At 34.5% G+C, this 24,956-nt stretch overlaps 1 protein-coding gene across 1 annotated transcript in view; it reads left to right on the top strand.

Annotated features, from left to right (window-relative positions):
• The window catches only part of LOC141522886 (neurexin-3-beta), a 562,426-nt gene that overhangs the window by 478,769 nt on the left and 58,701 nt on the right, over positions 1-24,956 (top strand). The window contains exon 6 of the mRNA XM_074236273.1: positions 23,519-23,597. Within this exon, the coding sequence (XP_074092374.1) occupies positions 23,519-23,597 (79 nt within the window). The remainder of the gene's footprint in view (positions 1-23,518; positions 23,598-24,956) is intronic.

Genomic DNA, 24,956 nt, shown 5'->3' with positions numbered 1-24,956 from the left:
CTACCAGAGTTATCCCACAGTTGCTTTTAGTGAGTCTGGGGAAGCCATCATTTCATTACTTGTTGCATAGAATACTGAAAATAAAAAAAAATAATAGTAGTATGTTTACTTTCCATGATATTTCTCTGTGAACTCCTCAAAAAATATGAGAAGAATAAGATACCAGTGATGATGATGATAATATTACACATTTATATAATACATAAAGGATGGTAGAATACACAATTTACGTGATCTTTTCTCATTTGATGATGAGCAGTTCATAATAAGGACCTATATCTTAGATTAGTGATTATGGAAAGAGTTAAAGATAGATTTATCACATATACATATATATATATATATATATTCATATAAGTCTCAAAATCTTTCAGAGATATGGTAATTGAACCATTGTAGACTGAGGAAATCATTGATACAGGGAAAAAGTGGGATATAGAGAGAGAGGGAGAAGAGGACTCAGAACAAAATATGAGAGGTGGGTTCATAGATTTAGAATTAGAACAGATTTAGAAGATGTTTAATCCCACCCTTTAATTTTACATATGAGAAAACTGAGGCTTAGATAGCTTAAATAATATTTCCAATATCGCATTGAGAATAGAAATTGGGAGAGCTAGAATTTGGCATCAGATTCCCTTGACTCCATATCTTCCACTTTTCTATGAGAGCTTGAATTAATAAATTAGTGGAAAGATATTAGGTGCTTACTATGTTTCCAACACTGTTCTAAGTATTGGGGACACAAATAAAGAGAGACAGATGCTACTATAAAGGATTTAACATTCTAATTAGGATATAGATCATGTGCAGGATATATGGCAAAATTTTGAAGGCATAAGGATAAATGAAATGGGTGTATTTTAAGACACAGGGATTCTTAGAAAAAATGAAAGAAGCATAAAATAAAGTTGTTTTAGTTGGAGACTTTGGACAGTCTTAAAATCTAAGCTTGGATTTTATCCTTAAGAAAATTATGATAAATTGAAGATTTTGAAGCAAGAAACTGACACTCAGATGTATATAAAGCTAGGCCCTTATTAGTGTGAATAATGAATCCCATGAAGTGGTCAGATTATATGAATTCAAAGGGCATATTTCCATTGAACTGGACTCAATGACCATATTCAAATAGTATAAATTCATTTCATGTGACTACTTGATAGAATACATTATTTGCACTAATCAAAATCTAGTCATATTAGCATACAGTTGATCTGAAACTCAGAAATAGCACCTAATAACTAAGCAAAGAAGACTATGACATTCACTTTACCTACTTAAAGTATCTCCCTCCTGATTCAAATTTAAGAAATATAGAATCCATGTTCAACTTCATGAGCCTACCACCTTCTTCCTAGACATAACTTGGTTCTTTATTTCTAAGTCATAAGGACCACCCAGGATCCAAGTAGGCATAACTACCAAATATCTAACCAGTTTAAGGATTCTTAATCTTTTTTGTTATGGACACTTTGAAAATTTAGTGAAGCCTAGGCACCTCTTCTCATGATTTATTTTTCCAAACCTAAAATAAAACACATGGATTATAAAGGATATCAATTATAATTAAATGCAGTTATCAATTTTTTAAAGATTCATGGACTTTGAATTAAGAATCCTATTCCCTAAAAGCAAGGAAAAATCTATGCTATAGCCCCCAACCAATTAGTCAAGAAAGCATTTATTAAACATTTACAATATGCCAAGCCTTGTTCTAAGATGCAAAGATTCAAAGATAACAAAGATCAAACTGCCCTCAATGAGCTCACATTTTATGAGTCACTTCCACTTATCCAAATTCTACCATTTCAGTTTCATTTCCTCCATGAAACCTTCCTTGTCTAATCAAACTTGTCGCAACTCCATATTTTCTCATACCAAATATTGTTCCATACCAAAGACAATAGCACTAGCTGATATTCTCCTCCAATTGCTATGCAATTGTTTCCATGTGTAATAAGTAGAATTGGTAAATTCCTTGAGATTCAAGATCATATCATATTTTATTTTCTCCATCTTGCCTAGTAGAATGTTGGGATAACCTAGGGGAACTTTTGGTAGGTATTAGGGATAAGAACTCAAAAGAAGAGAGGTTAATATCCTGCCCTGTCATCCAACTCCACCATCCTTTTCTCCTCTTGTAGCTATTAGTCTTTCTCTAGCTTCTGATAAGTCCAAGCAAAATAAAGAGTGGGAGATGTTTTTAGATAAGTACTAGACAGGTTTCCTTATATCATTCCCTAAAAATAAAAGGTTACCTGCTAAAAGTAAAAAAAAAGTCTCTGCTGCTGTTGTAAAAATAGAATAGGGCCCTAGCACATTCATCAGTAATGAATGCACAAAAACAGACTTCTTAAATTATGAATGTGGTTTCTCTTGTTTATTGCTCAGTAATCCTGTTATATTGATTTCTGTTTATTTCCAATCACCTCAAATGAAAAACTATATTGCTTAGAGATCTGGATCTTTAAAAGATCCTTGTTAAAGCCACTCTGCTATACTTAGTTGTTTATTTTTTGCTCAAAGTGAATGTAATCGATAAATATACAAAACAAGATACTTTTCCCTCTGCTCCTGGAAGAAGAGTGGGGGGGGGGCAGAAAAGCTAAATAAAGATGTCCAAATTAAAAAAAGTACCAGCAAATGACATATTGATTTCTTACAAAGAGGCAGTGTAAATTTAAAATATTCTAACAGTTTTGAAAGATGACACTGACTCAGCAAAGGAGAATCCTGTTGGTTTTTCCTCTCACATGTCATGGACCTTCTTGTTCATCTGATAAAACTTATGAACCTCTTCCAGACAAGGGCTTTTAAATGCCCAAAGTAAAATACATAGAATTATATAGGTTAGTGAAAGTAGAGATGCATTTTTCCAGTCTAATTTCACAGCCCTTAACCCTGATCCTGATCACCAGATTAAGAATTACTGCCTTAGAGAGCCCATTTTAAAAGAGAATTTAGTTCTTCCAGGCTCCACTGGTCCTCTTAATTCAGAGGCAAGGCCTTCCTCTTCAAAGTTCAGGTAAGTATACATATAATAGACTCAAGAATGTCTGATTTTAAAGTCCATTTACCTATAAAGGAGTTGCATTCAATAGCCTCAGTCAAAAATACATGTTTATGCAGTATATATATGTAGAGATAAATAAATACAAGTATAGATATAGATGATAAGAACTACTATGTGATAACACAACGAATGGGGAAAGAGACAAAGCTCATAAGGAAATAAATTTATGGGGCACCATATATTTTTTTTTAAAGACTAGCAATTCAGAGTTGGACAAGAGGTGGGACTTTCAATGGTGCAATATTAAGAGTGCTGAATCAGTAATGAAAGGACCTGAGATCGATTCCTTGCTCTACCACATACTATGTGACTATGGAAAAGCTTTCTGAGACTCAATTTTCTCATCTGTTATTTGAAGATTTGCCCTAGTTGTCTCTAAATTCCCATCCTCTTCTTATCTTATTTTATCATCATTTGTTTACAGAATTTAATCAGGCAACAGGACAACTCTCCTAAAGATAAGTCACATTGGAGTGGTTCTTGGAATGGTTAAGGGGGAATGGTAACAATAAATGATAATGATGCCACTTTATGTGAAAGTATATTTGACTTCTGGCCTCAGACACTTAATAATTACCAACTCTCTTAACCCCGTTTGCCTTGCAAAAAAAAAAAAACCTAAAAGAAAAGAAAAAAAGAAAGTATATTTGACTGACTGAAACTTCAGTTTCATACTTAACTACATGTCTGAGTATGAAATCTGAGTTTCTTATCTTGATTGTGATGTGATCAAGGAATCAAATGACCTGTTACTTAGTGTTGATTCAGACACTAGTCATGTAATTTTAGTTAGTTTCTGAGAGCTTTAATATCTTATATAAAAATGAAGTTAGTAATAACTTGTAATAACTACTTATTTAGTGTTATTATGAGAATCAGCTGAGGTACTAGATATTATAAAAGCACTTTGAAAATTATAATGAACTATATCAATGAAAGTTACTGCAGTACATTTTAAGAAGTCAGAGAATAAGGGATTCAAATATTAATTCCAGGTCTTATTATATATATTTGGTCTGACCCTCATAAGCTCAAGGATAAATCGAAGTGGTTGAACTAGATGACCTTTGAGACACCTTCTGGCTCTAAATCTTATGATCCTATGATTATTACTAATCAGTCTAGACTCACCTACTAACTTGGGATCCTTCAAGTCATGATGGACTCCATGACTAATTGGAAAGCAGTTTGTCTATTTAGGAAGTTATATTTAATATGTCAAATGCACATATGAATAAAGATATATTTAAACATCTTTATGAGTTGTCCAAATAGTTAACCTGGGGCAACCAGATGACATCAGGCAGAATAATTGTGGGCAGCTGGATGACCTCACACAAAATAATTGCAGGGGATTTTTATCATTTTTTCTTAAATGAAGCTGGGAAAGTGTTATATGTTTATCTCATTTGTTGCCTACACAAACTTGTTCTATTCATATATATATAATATATATATATGTATGTATGTATGTATATATATTTGATTGGACACCATCAGCATTTCCAAATGTACTTTCCAATACCATCTAGAGATAACAAAGATCAAAAAAGGTGATGGGGATGGAAAACGTTCAGTAAAACTAACAAACATATTGAAAAAAAGTGCAATATTACTTCTTGTTTTCACATCTTTAGTCCTCTACCTCTGCAGAGGTGGAAGACTATATAATTTCTTGAGGTCCAAATTGGACATTATAATTTTCTGATATATAAAGTTTCATTGTTTTGTTGTTTTTCTTTGTAATCATTGTGTTTATTGTTTTCCTGATTTTCTATACTTCACATCCATTCATATGTTTTCTCATGCTTCCATATTCATTATATTTGTTGTTTTAACAGCATTGTAACATTCTATTGTACTTATATATCATAACTTATTTAGATTCCCTAGTCAAAGGACACACACTTTGATTCTGCTACAAAAAATAGTATTACAATACTATATAACAACAATTTATACAACAATACAACAAAAAGTTGTCATGAATACTTCGGTATAGGTGAGTCCTTTTCTTTTTTTTTAAATCATTGATCATCTTGAAGCACATTCCTATGGGTAGAATACTGTGTTCAACTGGATATGCACTTTCTTAAAATAGTTTCAAAATCCTTTTCAGAATGGTTGTAGCATAACATCTCTTCCCAAAGTACATTAATATGCTCATCTTTTGACAATGCCTCTTGACTATTTTTTCTTTGCCTCATTCAATTTTAAATTGAAACCTCAGAATTTTTTAATTTGTTAAATATATTATTTATTCCCATACTTTTATTCCCATCAGGAAACCAAAGAAAGACCAAGTGATTTGTTCATAGTTATAGTAAAAGGTTAAAATTGAAAAACAGGCTTTTCCTAAGTTCATTTCCAATATCCTTGGCATTTAATTACATGTAGAATATGCACACAGACTCCAGTGTCTGTGATTTACTAGTTTCCCTGCCTTACATCAGGAGGAAGAAATAAATATGTTTTTCCACCTCTAGAGTAAAGAATCTGGTTTTTAATTCATTCTATATTTTTTTGCCAAATTAGTAAATAACTTGAACCACTTTCCCCTTAAGAATAGACAAATTATTTTTGTGGTATGTTGGAAAACAAAAAAAAAAGATCTAAAAGGAAAATGGAATTCCTTCCTCTGTGGACTGAGGTCATAGCTTTGGAGTTTCCCTTGACTTGGGTTTTTTTTTTTTTGGTCCTTTTTTTTCTGGATGGCTAAGCTCTAAACCCAGGAAAAAATTTTTTCTTGAAACCAAAAGACTTTACAGTAAAACTGTGCCAAACTCTTCACATTAGCAGTCCTGGTTGGTTCTTGTTCCAATGAAAAAGAGAGTTAGGGAGTAAGACCTTGCCTGTGTGTGTATGTATATATATATATATATATATATATATATATATATATATATATATATAATCAATAAAGGACCAAAAAGACCAATCTAGATTGTTGGAGATGGTGTATCATTGGGTGGGTATTGGGGAGATTTTTTTGTGTGTGTGCCTCCTAAATAATATGTAATTTCTCCAGGCCAAGAAATAAATTGAAAGGATTTAGAGGGATTTGCTTATCAGTGAAACACCACGTAGCATTACATTCCTCCTGCTTTTGGAAAGGTACATTGAAGTTTGGTTAATCTGCCTTGGTTCAATACTCCTCTTCCCTCTGTCAGGCTGCCTTGAACAACAGACAGATTAATCCCCTTTCCACCCACTCTTCTCCCTCCTTCCTGAGCCATACCTCCCATTTGTAGCAGATGGAAGCAAAAGGCTTAAAACTGAAAGGAAAGGAGGGACAAAAAAAGGAAAAAGCAAAGGCCCAGTCACCACATACATTTGTATTGTCCTAGAAGACCTAAGGAATCAGAAATTAAAGACCCCAGTCTTTGGCATTGAGTAGCTAGACTGAGATTCTTTTATATTCAATGTTAATGAAATCCTGAATATGTAGACATAACTTTACAGTGTCTCAGTCTTTGATACCATGAAAGTAAATCAATGGACCCTGGGTTCAAGTCCCAACTTTGTCATTTATTACCTGGGTGACTTTTGGCAAGTCACTTAATTGTTCTGGTCCTCAATTGGCTAATCTATGAAATGAGAGGGTAAAAAGAATGTCAATAGGTCCTAAGACCTATTATCCTAAAAACACTAACTACACACCTTTTCTCTTGAAATCTTCTAATACTTCATCAAAGTATAGAGGTGACCATGGATTCTTGAAGTACATGCCACTTTCTATAATGTACTTTGAGAAAGGGAAGAATTTCAATTAGGGGTCTTGTTGACAAGTTAAAGGTCTGTCCTCTAGCTTAGAGAAGTGAATCATGAGAGAATTGGTCACTCAGTAATTTTTTCACCTGCAGCAATTCAAAATAATGTCTACAAAAGTAAGGATGGCATAGTGAATGGATGCCATAAAATCATAATTACATAGAGTATTGAAAAATTTTGTTAGAAAAGGATTTTTGGAACTATATGACTTTTGACACAGAATTGGTGAATCATATATAAACATATAACCATTCACACACAGGTGTACATTCATGCATATGTGCATTGACTTTCCTTTCTTCTTTTTTAATCTTTCACCATCAGTGGTAATGATTGAATGGCTGATAGTGTTCCAGTTGGTAATCCATTCTTTTTAACTCCATTTAATTACATAATTCAGTGGCTAATCAGATTGTTCTGCTTTGGTCTTGCTTGATTCTCACAACTCAAAAAGAATGTTCTCTATTAAATCAGGTTTGTTCCACTAACTATATGCATGTTCATTTTGGGCTTTGTATTAGTTTCAATTCAGAATCTTTATAATTCAGAATTTTAAATTTGGAAGAAAACTTATGATTCATATAGTCCCATCCCAGTGCATTTACAGCAGTCTTTTTTTTAATATCCTTAAAGCATACTTTCCTTATTGGTTAAATAAGCTAAATGTTCTAAGTGATTATCTTTGTTATTATAGAATAAAGCACAGTGAAGAAAAGGCCTTGAATTTGATGTTAAAGGAACTAGGTTTAAATCTTGGCTCTTCCTTTTACTCTAAATGGATAACTTGAGTGGGGCAGTTAGGTGGCACAGTGGATAGAGCACCAGCCCTGGAGTCAGGAGGACCTGAGTTCAAATCCAGTCTCAGACACTTAATAATTACCTAGCTGTGTGACCTTGAGCAAGTCACTTGACCCCATTGCCTTACCAAAAAAAATACCTACTCAAATGACAACTTGAGCACAACAGTGAACTTTGGGTTCTCTTTTGTCAAACTCTAAGACTTTTTTCTAGCTTTAAATTCATACCTGAGAAATACCAAGATTACTGCTAATTAACTATTATGTAGACAGGGTTATCTTTTTTTAGGAAACTTTGGCAGAGGCAAGTGAGGACAATGAGGAAGATTCTCCTAGTGCAATCCATCTCTGACCAAGTTGTGTGTAACAATATATGTACTGTCTCTCACATAATTTGGTGAACAGAAACTTGAATTTTTCTCCAGATTCTTCTCTATCCATTAATCATGGAGGCTCATTTCTTCCATATTTGCAATGACAAGTAGAGAGAGTTAGGTCTGATCTTGCCACTATGGCAACCAGTCTCTTCTCCAGTGAATTAGATGGTTGGGGTCAAGGATCTCAACTTCAATATGTAAGAGGTAGAGTGATCCAGGGGATTTCCACACCAAGAAAGATGGATCCAGAGTCAGAGAAGCCAGGTTCAAATTCAAGTTCTGCTATTCAATCTTTGTCATCTTAAACAAGTTACTTTACTTCTCTGACTTTTAGTTTCCTCCTTTAACAAAACAATAGCTAGCTTTATATGCTTCAGGTACTGTACTAAATACTTTATAAGTACTATCTCATTTTATCTTCACAACCCTTTGAGACTGGTAATATTATTATGCCCATTTTACAAAGGAAACTAGAGAATGCCAGGGTTAAGAGACTTGCCCAGTGTCATATAGTGAGTGTCTGGACTTGAACTCAGTCTTCTGGGTTCCAGTTCCAGAATTCTTGTCATGATGAAATTTGTCCTTCATTCTTGAAGAAGATCATGACATCAGGGAGGTGATGCTATGACAAGTATGAATTGAATTTGACTGAGGGGATGCTATGCTAAGTCACCAACATCGCTTTCTCCTCCAGAGTCATCTGGGTCAGATATGGATCAGGATGACTGGAGATGGCCCTGGATGTGAGGCAATCAGGGTTAAGTGACTTGTCCAAAGACACACAGCTCGTAAGTGTCAAGTGTCTGATGCTGGATTTGAGCTCCCCTCCTCCTGCCTCCTTTCAGTACTTTTAACACTGTACCATCTAGCTACCTTGAGACATGCTTCTCAGCACATCAACTAATTGCCTAAAGATGAGGGTCCTACATAATTTTTCTATGGTCTTCATCTTTAAAACTGCAATTATATGTTACCATTTCCTCCAAGATGACTGTCCTGGGCAATAGGGAGAAGATAATGTCACCAAAAGACATGTTATCTACCATGAGCTCCCCATGTATAGCTGGAAATAACAGTGTAAGAATCCAATTTTTAAGGTATATTAACAGTGGTCATAGCTAGAATAGGCAAGGATAGCAAATTGGAAAAGACAGTCTTAATAAATAAATTTAAAATGATGTGGTTGAACTTTTTAAACTTCAATAAAGGTTATGAGTTTATCTGAAGTCAGTGGGTTCTTATCTAAAGTGTTTAAGACATTCCTCATTTATATAGATAATAAGCATCCATAATAGAATTAGATATGACCCACCCCTACTATGAGATATTTAAAGCTCTAGCTCCATCTCCAAATGAAAGTATAGAAAGGAAAGAGCAAAAAAACCAAGCATTTGAGAGAATTTAATTCTTTTTAGCTTGAAACAGCTGCAAAGATGTATGACTGCTTTCTGTGGGGCTCTCAAATATTTATGGGCCTTTCTCTTTTCTTTTCTTGCTCAAAGAAAGGAGATCATCATTCTTGGGTGTGTTATTTATAATTTCATAAAGCTGTTCCATGGCAGGACTTATTTTATCTTGCGTTTAATCTCAATCAAATAACTGTTCTCCAAAGAAGCAGGGAAGGAAAAAAATGATTGTCCCATTGGGTTTTCTGAAGTCTATGTTCTGTGTGAAAATGAGGGGCTAAAGGTGGGAATATGGAAGTATAAATTGGAATATGGAGCTGTAGAAATGGGAAAATCATCCTGATTAGGGCTGGCAATGGCAGCAAACTTTTCTTCTCAATTTTATGTGATGGATGTTATAAAGAGATGTGTAGAACCATCACTGAACTGCAACTGAGGAGCCCTTTGCAGTAAATAATTAGAACCAGGTGATTATAGAAACAATAACTCATTGAAAGAAAATAGGGAGTCAGATCTATGAAACTAAGGGAATTGAAAGGTAAATATGACTATAAATCTACTTGGGTGGACAGAGAATTTGAGGCTTTCTTCTATTCCAGTTTTATTCAAAGGTAATTTCAATAAACACTGGAGGGAAAAAAAGAATATAAATGCAATAAAAAATCTTTCAAGAAAGGAATAAAAAGGGTTTCTGCCAGAGAGATATTTTATTGAAAGTTATTTTAATACCTATCTTTAGTTTTATGACTCCTAATACAGAGCCAAGTAATTTCAACATGTGGGTTAAAAAATATGAAATACATATTTTAAAATAGGGCAGTATGAATTATTATTTTTAATATAAGGCTTAGCTAATACAGGAGGGCAGGAGAATATTTTCTTCTTTCAGTAAAGATAAGGGAAGGCACCACCATGGAATTAATGAGAAATAGTACACCCATATGCAGACTTCTTGCTCTGATTCTATATGCATTCTCTTCAAAGGAAGTTTCACATTTGATACCAATGATCTATGGCACTCAAAACCCTTCCTTATCTGGCTCCAACCTATCTTTTCCTAATAATTTCACAATACTCCTTCTTATGCCCTCTATAATTCAGGTAAACCGGTTACTTGCTCTTCCTCTTACAAGATATGCCAGCTCCTGATTCTTTGACTTTGTATAAGCTGTCCTCTCTAATCTAGAATGTTCTCCTTCCTCATCTCTAGATCTTAGAATTCCTCAGCAAATTTTAAGATTTAATTTTCTCCTACTAAACGTCTATCTAAATATCCCTAGCTGCATCTACACTCTCTTATCTTCCCAAATACTTACTCCACATACTTTTACTATTTCTTATCAGTGTATAATATTTGCCTCACCGGTATCCCTTGGTAGGGAAAAATGATTTGGTCATTTTTTTTCCCTTTATATATGCAAGGGTACTTAGCACAGTAGTGCCATGATTGAATTTAATTGGATTGAAGTATGTGTGAACCTAGGCTAAGAAAATGGACATGAGCTTATAAGAATAAAAATAGAATTTTTACCTTTTTCTACTCAAATTTCTAGAATATTATGTTGATAATTATAATTTATCTAGCAATTTTTAATTTACAAAGAACTTTTGGATGACCTCTAAGGCCCCTTCCAGCTGTAATTCTTTGATTCTATAATTCCTGACAACTATGTGAGATAAGTGGCATTTATTTTATTTGTGAGAAACTGAGGATCAGAGAGGATTAAATTACTTTCTTGCATCCAATATAAAGAAATTGACAGTCTTAACTCAACCCAGGTCTTCTGACTTCAAGTCTAATGCTCTTTCTACACCACCATTAAAAAACTTAGGGTCTTTAATGTAATAACAACTGTATCAATGATTACATAGTTTTGGAACTAAAGAGTGGATTAGGATGGTTACTTAATGAAGTAACCTTCATAGGAGGTCTTTGGTTATGGAGCAAAGCTTTCTCTTTTACATAAAGCACCTGCGGATGAGATATTTTAATGGGGTGGTAGTGATACTTCATTCATTCAATCAGACATTCAACCATTTATTTGTCATTACAAAGTGAAGAAGGTCAGGAAGAATGACAGGATGACAGGGCACTATTCTATTAATCCATTTTATCTCCTCTGCCTGAAATGGCACCAAAGATTATTAAAACTGTACACCTCAGCTTGCCTCCAAAGGTTTGTAGCATCTTACATGTCCTAATACCATGCTTTGATACCTCCAAAAAATGACATACCCTAATAGAGTTGAAAACCACCTCTCTTCTTTCCTCTAAGCTATATTGCTTCTTTAATATAAAAGTCACAAACTTACATCTCCTTCTCAAAAGTACAGTTTTCCATTCCCCAGTTCCATTCCTCCATTCCCTTGGTGCCATTAATGTAAGGATTCCATGAAATGAAATCTTTGGATGGTTGAAGGGAAATCCATATCTGAAAGATACTTCATTTACCACAAGCAGTTCATTCCACCATAATCTTCATCATGCCTTACCCAGAATAAGCTCATCAATAATAAACTCATCACCAGGGAGATTTCTTTAACTTTGTTACTTACCTGGCTCCCCCTTTTTTTAATTGATATCTTATTTTTAAAATTACATGTTATGAAAAATTTTCAATATTCATCCAACTTAAGTTACATAATTTCCTTCCACCCTCCCTTTGTACCTGCTTCCCCTTGGCAGTGAACAGGTGAATATTGTACATATACATTTGTGTTAAACATATTCACAGATTAGTTATTTTTGGTATGAGGAATTAGGATTGGGGGGGGAAGAAAACCATGAGAAAGGAGAGAAATTTTCTAAAAAGTGAATGTAGTGTTCATTCAGATTCTGAGAGGTTTTTTGTTTGTTTTGTTTTGTTTTTCTTCCTCTGGATAGGGATAGCATTGTTCACATCTGGTCACCTAGAGTTGTCCTAGCTCTCAACTGCTGAAAAGAATTATAGCCATACAGGTTGATCAACTCACAATGTTATTAATGTGTACAATGTTCTCTTGGTTCTTCTCCCTTCATTTTGCTGCTTCCCTTTTTGGGGGACTGAGAGGCAGAGGGAAAAAACCCTCCTCCCAGAGCCCAGCCACCTCTCCATTTGCCAATAGGTATTCTGATTGGTTGCATCATACCGTCATCTTCATCATGTCCCCAGACATGTCTCCCTTACATTTCAGTTTCCTTTTGTATTTTCTCTTTCACCATTAGATGGTTAGTACCATGAGGTCAGGGACTGTTCTCATTTTTCCCATTTGTGTTGGCATTTAGTAGGTGTTTTATGACTATAATTACTGAATAGAAGTGCATATACCTTGTTTAAATATCCTTAATGATGCAATACTCCATTCGCATGTGTTTCTCATTAAAAGAAGATACAAATTCCATCAGAAATGAAAACTTGCTACCCATATCATGTCAGAGAGGTGACTGGATTCAGACTATAGAATGAAACTTATTTTTGGAGGTATGACCCATTCAGGAATTTGTTTTACTAGACTTGGTATATTTGTTAAAATATTTTATTTTCCTTTTTTTCTCCTAATGAAAGGAGAAAATAGATTTTTGTTCATTGAAAATAATAAAGTTAGAAATTAATGTATGCACCTTCCCACTTTCATTTCAAACACACACACACACACACACACACACACACACACACAAATACAGCATTTCAATAGTGTAGACAATTTCACTAGGGAAATGCCTTCCATCAAATCAGTTAAGCAACCAATCTGTAGCTCATAGTATACATGGGAGTTAAGTGACTGGCCCATGATCAGAAAAGTAGTGTCAGAGGGAAGATTTGAAGCCAGTCTTTCCTGACTTTAAAGCTGTATCACCTCTCAGATTCATTTAAAAGCAAGAGTAGAATTGTTCTCAACTCCACAGTGCAGAACATTTGATTCAGAAAAGCCATTAGAACCACAAAATTATGGAATTTGTGACATGGAAAGGAGCCTCAGCAGACATCTAGTCCAGTCCATACCCACTACAATTCAGCAGGTATGATGTCTTTATTGAGAGATCTTAATGAAAGATATCCATGGGAGGGGTTGAGAGAAGGGGAATTATTTGGTTTTTATAATATAATAATGGAGGGAAAATTATTGTTCTTCATATTCTAGGATGACTACTGACAGTTCATAGTGAACCACATAGTTCTGTCTTGGTATGACTCGGTAATTTAAGTTTCTATTTCTTTTCCATGAGTATCTAGTTTCCTCTCAGTTTAAAAAAAGGCTTTCTGAAAAAAATATGGAAATGGAAGAAATAGGAAAGCATGTGACAGAGCCACTGAATTTGCTTGAATGATTAAGTTCTATAGCTCTTTTCAACCTTTTAATAGATTTTTGTCCATGAGAACATTGCGAACTATCTGCAATGGAAACCAAAAAGTAAAACAGAAGTGTGCCCTCTCAGCTCAGATCAGGACATCTGCTGAATTCTGAGGAATGACAGTGACAGCAGTGAAAGAGATAACAGCTGTTGCAAGAAGGCCCCAGGTTCTCTGAGAATAAACTGGAATAAACTAAGCACTGTCTTTAGATTTGATTCTAAGATCAATAGCTTCCAAAACCTTTTTGGAGTGACAAGAATTGACACAGAAAACAAAATCATCAAATGCTTTGACATCAGTTTGAGGGTTCAAAGGACGACTCTTGTCAGTAACATCATCATCATCATCATCATCCCTACATTTTTATTTCAAATTAATATTTACAATGAACTTTGAATGAATGACTGGGTTAATTAACTTGATTAATTTGCTTTTTATTAAGTACTTAAAATATGTCAATCTGATACCCAAATACAAAATGGTTCCTAGATGCTTCTAGTCTAATGGGTTTAAACAATATTTATACTGGGAATAGGAATCACGGAGAGACAATTGGTCCAGAAATTTCAGGGATAATGAGTGAAATCTCAGGCTTTTTTAAAAACAAATACTCCCTTGGGCCTCACAACAATCTAGCAAGTTAAAAGCCATTTTTATTCCATTTACAGATAAGGAGTCTGGGGTGCTTAGTATTAATGATTCATTTAAGTGTAAGGTATTTGAGGACAGAACTGCTTCATTTTTTTTGTTTGATATCCTTTCACAGACAGTCCCTAATACATTACAGGTACTTAATTAAATGTATGTTGATTGTTGATTAGTTTGTCAAAGAACTAGAAAATGCTCTAAGCAGTGCTCTCTTCTATATCATGCTCATAATGGAACCCATTCTTGCCTCATTTCTTTCTGACCTAGCCCTTAATCACTAAAGAGACTTTGTCTCAGGCAGACTGAGAACTTTTAAAGATCCTAGCTTTTAAAGACCACGGTCTCCCACTGCATCCATTTTTTTTTCCATTCATTCTGATCCATATCTAGTTACTGGACCCAGATGGCTCTGGAGGAGAAAATGAGGCTGGTGATTCCTCACTTAATCCAATTCACCTGCATGTCATAGTCCTCTTTGAGAATGAAGGAGAAACAACAACTTGATTCTAAGGGTCAAGTGGGATGATTTAGAAAACAATGCTTTGGGGGTGTCTAAGTGGTACAGTGGATAGAGAGCAGACTTTGGAGTCAGGAGTACCTGAGTTCAAATTCAGCCTCAGACACTTAATAACTGTCTAGCTGTGTGATCTTGGGGAAGTCTCTTAACCCCATTGCCTGCAAAAAAAAGGAGAAAACAATGCTTTGTCCTAGAATGTAGAATGACATAACAGTGAAGATATTTGACAAGAATATGTAGTGCTGGACTCTCTTGAAGTTGACATCATTTTTTCTGCTTTGGGAACAAAAATTAAGGTCTTATGTCTGAGGTCATAATAACATACCAGTTCTTATGAGCATATTGTATTATCATCACTCCTTCATTTCCCCTGGAAATTTTTATTAGAAATGATATTTGTGACACTTCATGATAGCTTGAGTAGCAGATAATGGATTGATAAAATATTTTACAATAAAAATAAGACAGGAGAGAAAACATATAATGTTGTATGCACAATAGAGAAAGACCAATACAGTCTTTCTTAATAGGAAAAGACCTGTAAGTAGATGGAGTTGACACAATAGATATCCAGCTACCTAAACTGATGTATTTTGAGGAGTACCATAATGATATTTTTTCCCGAAGTCTCTTCCTGACTAACTTGCCATTTCCTTATTGTCACTCATTTGAGTTAAGGCATTGCCTAGAGAAAGTCATTGTTAAAATGCGTAAAATCCTCCTGAAGGTTGTCATACTAACTTGCATCCATTTATCAGACTAACCACCAAATTAATAACTGGCAACTTTGGCACATACAGCAATGAAACTGCCTAACACATGCATTCTTATAAACTGTGGTAGATGGAGACCCTGTGATATCACAAAGCTGAGGAGCATGTCTTTGGGAGGAGTCAGGTAAACTGTAAGCTCATCTGTTTTAATTTTTGTTCCTCTAAAGTTTAGTTCCCTAGAGAATAGTCCTAGTCACCTATGTGCTAGATTGCTAGGATAATAATCCTATCACTCAATATTGAACAAGGTCCTAAGAAATGAGACAGAGAGTTTTTTCTTTAATATAGGAAAGGAAATCAAGAAAAGTCTAGGATGTGAGCAGTAGTAATATAGTGGAAGATTGGGTTGGGTTCTAGAAGGTAGAAGAAAGTGGCCTTTAAAAAGAAACAATGACATCAAAGCATGTTTCCATTTTAAAATTAATTATTTGCCAATTACTTTTAATTTTTTTAAAAAAACTTTAAATTTCGAGTTTTCTCCCTCCTTCCTACTTCTTCCCCACTCCTCAAGAAAGCAAGCAATATGATATCAATTATACATGTGGAGTCACACAAAACATATTCCCATATTAGCCATATGGCAAAAAGGGTAGCTAGATGTTACAATGGATAGAGTCAGAAGAATGGGAGTTCGAATCCAGCCTCAGACATTTACTAGTTGTGCGATTTTGGGCAAGTCACTTAACTGTGATTGCCCTCACATCCAGAGTCATCTCCAATTGTCCTTATTCCTATCAGGTCACTGAACTCAGATGGCTCTCTGCAGGAGAAAGTGAGGCAGTGACTTAGTGCAGCACCCCCTTACTCAAACCTAATTCATGTGCTTGTCATGGCATCACCTCCCTGATATGGTTTTCTTTTAGAATGAAGGACAACTACTATTATTATTATTGCAAAAAAAACCCCAAAATGAAAAAAAATCCTTCAATCTACACTCAAAATTCATTATTTCTACCCGAGATGGTCTATGAAACTTTATATCATGAGTCCTTTGGGGGTGTCTTGGGAAGAATCATTACATCTTTTACTGTTGAATATTGACACAATATTGCTTTTAATGGGTACAAAGTTCTCTTGGTTCTGCTCAATTTACTTTCTATTAATTCATATGTAACTTCCTGAGTTTTTTATGAAACTATCCCACTCATCATTTCTTATAGTATATTAGTATTCTATCACTATCATATACCACAGCTCATTCAACTATACCCCAATTAAAGAATAACCCCTAATTTCCAATTCTTTGCCATGACATAAAAGACTACCATAAATCTTTCATAAAAATAGGTCCTTCATCATTTTTTTTAGGTTTTTGCAAGGCAAATGGGGTTAAGTGGCTTGCCCAAGGCCACACAGCTAAGTAATTATTAAGTGTCTGAAACCAGATTTGAAACCAAGTACTCCTGACTCCAGGGTGGGTGCTTTATCCACTGTGCCACCTAGCCGCCCCTCCTTTATCATTTTCAACAATCCTTTTTCTTCTTAACAAATTTCTAGGAACCCAACCCTATCGGATAGTGATTATCTTTTTAAGGTTATAGATCAGGTGTATCTTGTGGACAAGATGAAGAGGATGTATGTGCTGAATGATAGCAGAGTTGAATAAATTTGTAATATTTTGAATGATCAGACTAAAGGATACATTGTTAATGGCTTAGTTTCTAGATAGAGTGAAGTCTCTAGAGGAATAAGTCTTTCTTTAGCTTCTTTAACCTTTTTCTTCCAATCAATGAATTAGATATTTGGCACATTTGCTGCAGATGATAGAACTAAAAAAATTGTATGATAGTTAGAATTTAAAGATTTCTTAACTAGAATTATGAGCAAACTCCAATAAAATCATTTTTTTTTTTGTTAGGAAGGGAAAGTCCTATCCTTGTATTAACAAAAAAAATTACAAGTCAGAAATAGGGAAGGCTTAATTGATAATTTAAAAGAAAATCTGTTATTTCAGTGGACTGAATGCTTAATATGAGTCAATGGAACAATTTGACAGTCCAAAAATTGAGTGCAATTTTGGACTTCCATCTTTATTATAAGAAGCATAGTCCTGATTACAAGTCTAAGATATCATATTCAGTTTTAGGTACCACATTTTAGGAAATTCACCAACAAGAAGGTAAGCATTTAAAGATCTGCATAAAGAGGGTCCTCAAACCCTTTGAAGATCTTTTGAAGGGACTTGGGATATTCAGTTTGGAAAAGTACTTATTATAGGGAAGATGATAGCTCTCTCCAAGAATTTGAAAGGAAGGGCAATGATGTTAAAAAAAAGGAATAGGACATATAATGGATAAAGTGGCAAAGAAGCAAATTTAAGCTATCAAGTTTATAGGAACATATTCCCAAGGATTAGAGATATCTATCTGAGGAAGTAATGGAGTTTACTTCACTAGATCTTTTCCAACAAAATTAAAGGATTTATAGAGAAGATTCTTATTTAAGTCACATGTTGTAGATAGAATAAACTTTGAACCTTCAAGTCTGTGAATCTGTGAAGGAAGTTGGGGGGAAGGGGAGAGGAATCAGTGTAAGTGAAAGGATTGGTCTATGAACCAGTATTTTTTTTAATCTCTAAAAATGCTTAAATATGTAACAGTTAAGAGTCTTTACCCTAAAAATTCTGCAAACAAGCCCCATGTTTTTATTATCCTGGCTTAGGGCTAGAAATCCTTGAGAAACTGTTGGACAAATTAGTCCTCATTTAGGACAAGCCAAAACAACAAGTAAGACATTTAAAATAATTCAGATTACCTCAGTTTACTCTTTTTTTTTTTAGATTTTGCAAGGCAATGGGGTTAAGTGGCTTGCCCAAGGCCACACGGCTAGGTTATTATTAAGTGTCTGAGGCCGGATTTGAACTCAGGTACTTCTGACTCCAAGGCCAGTGCTCTATCCACTGCATCACCTAGCCACCCCAAGACTCAGTTTACTCTTAAAAGTTATCAATCAAACATTGGTTTCACAGTCATTAAATAAAAGTATATAACAAATTATCCTTTATAATTCAACCAAATATTTGGCCAATGTAGGCCAAATACTGTTTCTCAGCCATTAAACAAAATTACAAACATATATGCATACATACACACATATACATTGATAATTTATGCATTTATATACACATATATACACACACCCACACACATGTGCACATGCATGCATGCACACACGTGTGTGTATGTGTATGTTTGTATACACATACCTTGATAATTCAAGGATCTACTATTTGGTCAATGTAGATTTTTAATCCACTAGAAATCACAATCAAGTTCATGATTTCTCTTCTGTTTTGTTTCTTATGATATATCCAAAATGGAAAAAAAAACCCTCATCATCCTATGGTCTACCTGAAGAGAAACACAAACAAACTTATTTATACAGATTTTAGGACAGCTGACATATCTTCTCAAAATATTTCCAGGTTGCCACAGTTTGTCTTTGGTTAAACTTTCAGCTAAAAACCCAGCTTTACCTAAATAACAATGTAGTAGGTCTTTGGTGGGAAAAGAACTCCGTTATTCATTAGTTTGCCACTTATTCACCAAAAGAACAAAAATTACAGATAGCCAAGCTCAATCCAATCTAATTTTAATTCAATAAATATTTATTAAATGCCCACTATGTGCCAAACACTGGAGAAATAGGGACAAACATGAGTCAGTGCTTACCTTCAAAGAGCTTATATTCTACTGATTGAACACAACGATTACACCCCTAAGTAAAACAAAATCTATGCAAAATTTAAAAAAACGTAATAATTTGGAGATGTACACTAACAACTGGAAAAATCAGGAAAAGGCCTCTTTCTTGAAAGTGGAACTTACACTGAACTTTAAAGAATACTAAGAATTCTAAGAGAAAGAGGTAATGAAGAATTATACTCCAAGAATGAGAAGCAGCCCATATAAAATGATAGAGCAGGAAATTGGAATATCAAATTCCAAAATCTGAAAATAGAATAGTATATGTAAAATAGAGAGGGACTGAAGAAGAAGAATACATGTGAAGATCTTTAAACATCTAGCTGAAAAATCCATATATTTTTTCCAGGGAGGCAACAGAGAACCACGAAGTTCATGAATTGGGACAGTGATTTAGTCAGATTTAAGCTTCAGAAAGATTATCTTGGCAGCTACATAGTGAACAAATTGCAGAGGGGAGAGACTGAGAAACAGAACAATTAGGAGAGTATTGAGGCAAAAGGTGTTGAGAATCTATACAAAAGTTATTTCCATTAGAGAGAAGGGAATGAATGTAACAGACTATAGAAATAAAAGTCAGCAAGATTTGGCCACTGATTCAGGACAGATGGACAAGGGTCACTGAGAGGATGATGTTGTTATTGTTTAGCCATTTCAGTCCTATCTGATTTTTGGTGACTCCATTTGGGGTTTTCTTGGCAAAGATACTGGATTAGTTTGTTATTTCCTTTTCCTTCTCTAGTTCATTTTACAGGTGAAGAAATTGAGGCAACAAGATTAGGTGTTTTGCCCAAGGTCACACAGCTAGGAAGGGTCTGGGACTAGATTTGAATTCAGGAAGATGAATCTTTCTGATTTCTGGCCCAATGCTCTATATTGCTCTACTTAGCTGTCCCAAGGATGATGGTATAGGAAAGATATGTGCTATATGGGAAAGAGTACAATTAGAGGACTTGAGGTCAGTCCATAACTCTGATCCATTTACTGGATCAAGTCACTTATCTTCCTGGTTCTATTTCCTCCTCTGTAAAAGACGTAGCACTAGATATCCCCTTAGTTTCCATCATCCTTTAGATGTTTGATCCAATGGTCTTACAACAGTAATTATTTTGCACTTATTTTATATGTTTTGTATTTAATTTTTTGTATAAATATATAATATATATGTGTGTGTGTGTGTGTATAATATAGTATCCCCCACTATGCTTTCCACCCAAAGGAGAATATCAGTTCCTCAAAGGAAAAGATTGTTTAGTTTTTGTTTTTTATGTCCCTGATTCTGAGCACAATTCCTTGTCCTTAGTTGGTGCTTTGAAGTTTGGGGAGATGAAAAATTCTATGGAGTTGTACTGAGTCTGAGTTGCCTAAAGGATACATAAAGCTAAGGATGAATATTGATATTTCTCTCTTTGTTTTTGTGATTAGCCATTATTTTGTTTTTCTGATTTGATACTTTGTGCCTCTGAAATCCCTAGTTTGAGCACAGTCACTAATTATTGATTAAGCTCTTACTAGGTGTTAGACACTGTGCTAAGTGCTGGTAATACAAACAAAGACCAAAATGTGATGTTTGCCCTTAAGGAGTGGCACAATGTAACGGAACAGTTTTATAATACAATCTTCACTGGATTTGGGCAGGCATTATAGCATAAACATAAATAACATTTCTCCACATCAAAAATACTTCCCAATGCAAACTGACAACAACTCCAGTGACTAACAAAAACCTGAGAGCCTAATTAAGTGAATCACATTTGAAAAATGTTGTTTCTACTATCCTCAAAAAGGAGCAAGGCTTGAAACCTCTGCCAGAGGTGAAATGAGCCAGTACTGTGGCTTTGGGCAGTCCTTCTTCCCTATCAGATGAATGAAATTAGGGGTCAAATGTCCATTATTCTGAGTTGCTTTTGACGATCATACTCCTGACAAGTGCACCCGCAATGAATGTTTCCTTCCTGGAAATACCCAACATCCTGAAACCATGTAAAGGAGTGTTTTCTACTTGAAATATGGAACCATGATTTTTTGCAACTGGAAGTGGTTAAATCAGCACGTGAATTAGTATATTGATTACTTCAATAGTACATTAAAGGGATAGAGGTTGGAGGTGGATAAGGGGAAAAGTGCTATTCAGTGACATGCAGAACAGTGCTCCTGCCAGCTACAGCAAGGTATCTTCTATCAGTATTCTCAGCACGTGGCTCCAACAGTGGCATTTTGCAACAGGCTGGAGGGTTGGGGAAGGGGATCCAGCTGAAAATGCTAAGGTAGCTTTGTGATCACTTCAGGAACAGCCTAACCTGTGTCTAGGGATTGACACAGAATTTCCCTATTGGTCCACCTTCCTAATTCTGCTGATTGCTGCAATTACATAAAGGAGTTGCTTCTGGAGAGAGAAGTCATTATGCTTTCCCCTAACAAACAGTGATAGACACTTTTCATAAATAATGTCAGCACACATAAACACAACACCACACACACACACACACACACACACACACACACACACATACATACAAACACACAATTATCTATTATGGATGGTGCCTAACTTGCACTAAAATACCTAGAATTCCAAGGAGAATTTTGTAATTGAATTTAGTTCTCACATAGTTCATCCTTCAGCAACTATGTCTCTGGCTGTCCTTCCAATTCTCAAATGACTGAAATTCCCCAATTTCTCTGATGTCTTCATAGCCTCATTTAATCTTTCTGTTTTTCTCCCTTCCTCAAATTCTTCACATAGCACTCAATGCCTCTCATAATAACTGTGTCACATCTAATATTTTATTAGAATTTTTGTTTAGGTTTCATATTTCTCATTGGATTATATATTCCAGGAAGAGGAAAAAACTGTGTTATTTTCATTCTTTATCTACCACAGTGAGCACAGATGTTTGATACTAATTCAGTCAATCAACAACCATTTATTAAGTATCTATTATGTGCCAGATATTGCCCTATAGCCCATTCCTTCAAAATACTTACTTTCCATCAGTAGAGACAATATATGAATGTATGTGCATATACATTTAGATGGGTATAGAATAAATGTAAAGTAAATTTAAAATATAAATGTTTGATGCAGAAGGAGGAACAAGAAAATGAAACTATTAGGAAAAGACTCATATAGGAGATGAGGCTTGAGCTGAACTTTGAAGGAAACTAAGGGTTCTTAGAGATCAAAATAAGGCAGGAATACATTCTAGGCATGAGGTACATAGAACCTGTGCAAAAGCATTAATATGGAATGTTATGTGGGAATAACATCAAGAAGACCAGTTTGGCTGGACTATGAAATATATGAAAGGATTTAATATAAAACTAGATCATGGATTCAATTTAATTTGATGAACATTTATCAAAGTTTGGATAGGTTAAAGTCAGGTTGTCATGAGAGTTATGTCCTGTCAGCAGAGGGATTATGAGGTTCAAATTAGCTAATGAATATAAAGCACTTTGCAAGCTCATAAAGTACTCTATAAATACCAATCACTTTGATAATTATTAACCTACAGTCATCAAGCCTCCAGTCTGGTGATGACAATTCTCTGAGCTTCCACTATAGAGTTGAGTTCAAGTAATACATACACACAACACACACACACACACACACACACATATACACACAAACACACACAAACATACAGCAATAGAGTGGCATGCTGGTAAATGTTACTGGACTCCAGGAAAAACAAAAGTATACATACATAGTTTTAAGTGTGGTTTGCATTATTTATACCTTTTAAAGTCTGGAAGTCAATGGAACAATATATCAAACACTAATTTGTAGTGAGTACTGATTTTTGAGATATAAATGCTCACACTGAAAATTTAACAAAGAGCTCTCAGCATATCCCTACCTATCAGTGTGTAATATGCCCTCAAGGCTGTATGCTGTATCCTGTATGCTTTATTAAGACACAAGATATGTACTTGATTTGCCAGAATCAAAAACCAAAAAATTGCTTAATATTCAAAAGCTTCACTCCTATAGTGGGCTTACTTTAGAGAAGAGGTCATCCTATATAGTAGAGCTTATAATTCTTTGTTCATGCTGTTTCTTACCTCTCTTTCTTTTCTTTCCTTCTCATTCTTTTCTTTTATTTGAATAGCCCACATCAGATGACCTTGTATCATCTGCTGAATGTTCCAGCGACGATGAAGATTTTGTTGAATGTGAACCTAGTACAGGTAGGTCAGGTCAGTCTTGTTTTGCTTGCTTACTTTTTTCATTTGCAAAAAACAATATATACATATATGTGAATTTATATGTGTGTATATATTGAATGTGTATATGCGTGAGCATTTAATGCATATATGTATAAGAATACATATGTAAATATAGCTTTTATTTTTTTAAAAGAGCATCCGATCCCATGGAATGAGTGAAATCTACACAAGAAAACTGAAATTAAGATCTTTGATAAGTAATGGAAATCATATCTGTTGAGAAATCCACCTTCCTGAAATCAGATTTCTCTCAGATTCACAAGTAATATACATTATCACAATTTCAAGTAACCATTTGCAAGAACAGTACTTGTGAATAGGAAGGACAAGTCTATATTAAAATGCAAATTAAATGAAAATCAGAATGAAGCCATAATACATGGTAAATATTATTCAATCTTCATGGATTGTTCTGAGGATGGTCAGAAAAAATGTTTGTAGGACTTAATCTGTAGTTACATGGTATATATCATGATATATATTTATGTGATTCTAATCTCCATGTGTCTAGAGAACTTGTGGAAACCACAAAGCATAGCAAATGCAAAATTAGTAATAAGCCATGCCATGGTATCTTCTGGGATGCTGCAAAATGTATCATATGGGATTCAGTAAAACTTTGGCTATTGGAAGCCTAGGAATTTGTTTCCTACTTAGACCCAGATACATTTTGCTGTTTTAATACTTTATAATGAACTATAATGATATGATGTCCAGCAGACAACTGCAATGTCTTTTATTTACTTCAGACCTTTACAAATCTTCCTTTTTGATATTTGCCATAAGTTAAACAGTTATAGATATAATAGAGAACAGATATCATCGAATTTCTGTGTATATTAAAGAAAATGAAAAAACTAGAGTTGGGTTAGAATCTTGATTTTTTTATAAGAGTTCAACAGAATGTTTTATGTTTCTAGTTTCTTTTTTGTTTAATTATATTTCTGGTTTGTTTTCTTTCATTTATAAAGAAGCCACAAACCATTAAAATATTGTTTTAGTAACTTCATGAGAATTTTCCGGTTCATGAAAAATAAAGTAAGACAAATAAAAACCCACTAAAGGCTAGTGTCTTCAAACTTGACAACTTCTCAATCCCATAATGTTTTGTTGTAATCTGACTTGATAAAAAAGAACCACTTGGTTATTTGCAAAATGGCTTTGCAGCCAGGAAGTTACATGCCCTACTGCACATTATTTGAGAAGGGAAAGCTACTTAAGGAATACCGAATATATTGTCTTTATACTTTTTATTGCCATATTTCAAAGTTCCAGGTGCCTCAGTGGAAAGTTGGTTTATGCCATGGTTTATAAAACACA

This window comes from Macrotis lagotis, chromosome 4 (assembly GCF_037893015.1).
Source record: "Macrotis lagotis isolate mMagLag1 chromosome 4, bilby.v1.9.chrom.fasta, whole genome shotgun sequence".
In the NCBI taxonomy this organism is placed as follows: domain Eukaryota; kingdom Metazoa; phylum Chordata; class Mammalia; order Peramelemorphia; family Peramelidae; genus Macrotis; species Macrotis lagotis.
This window is presented reverse-complemented; position numbering and strand designations above follow the sequence as displayed.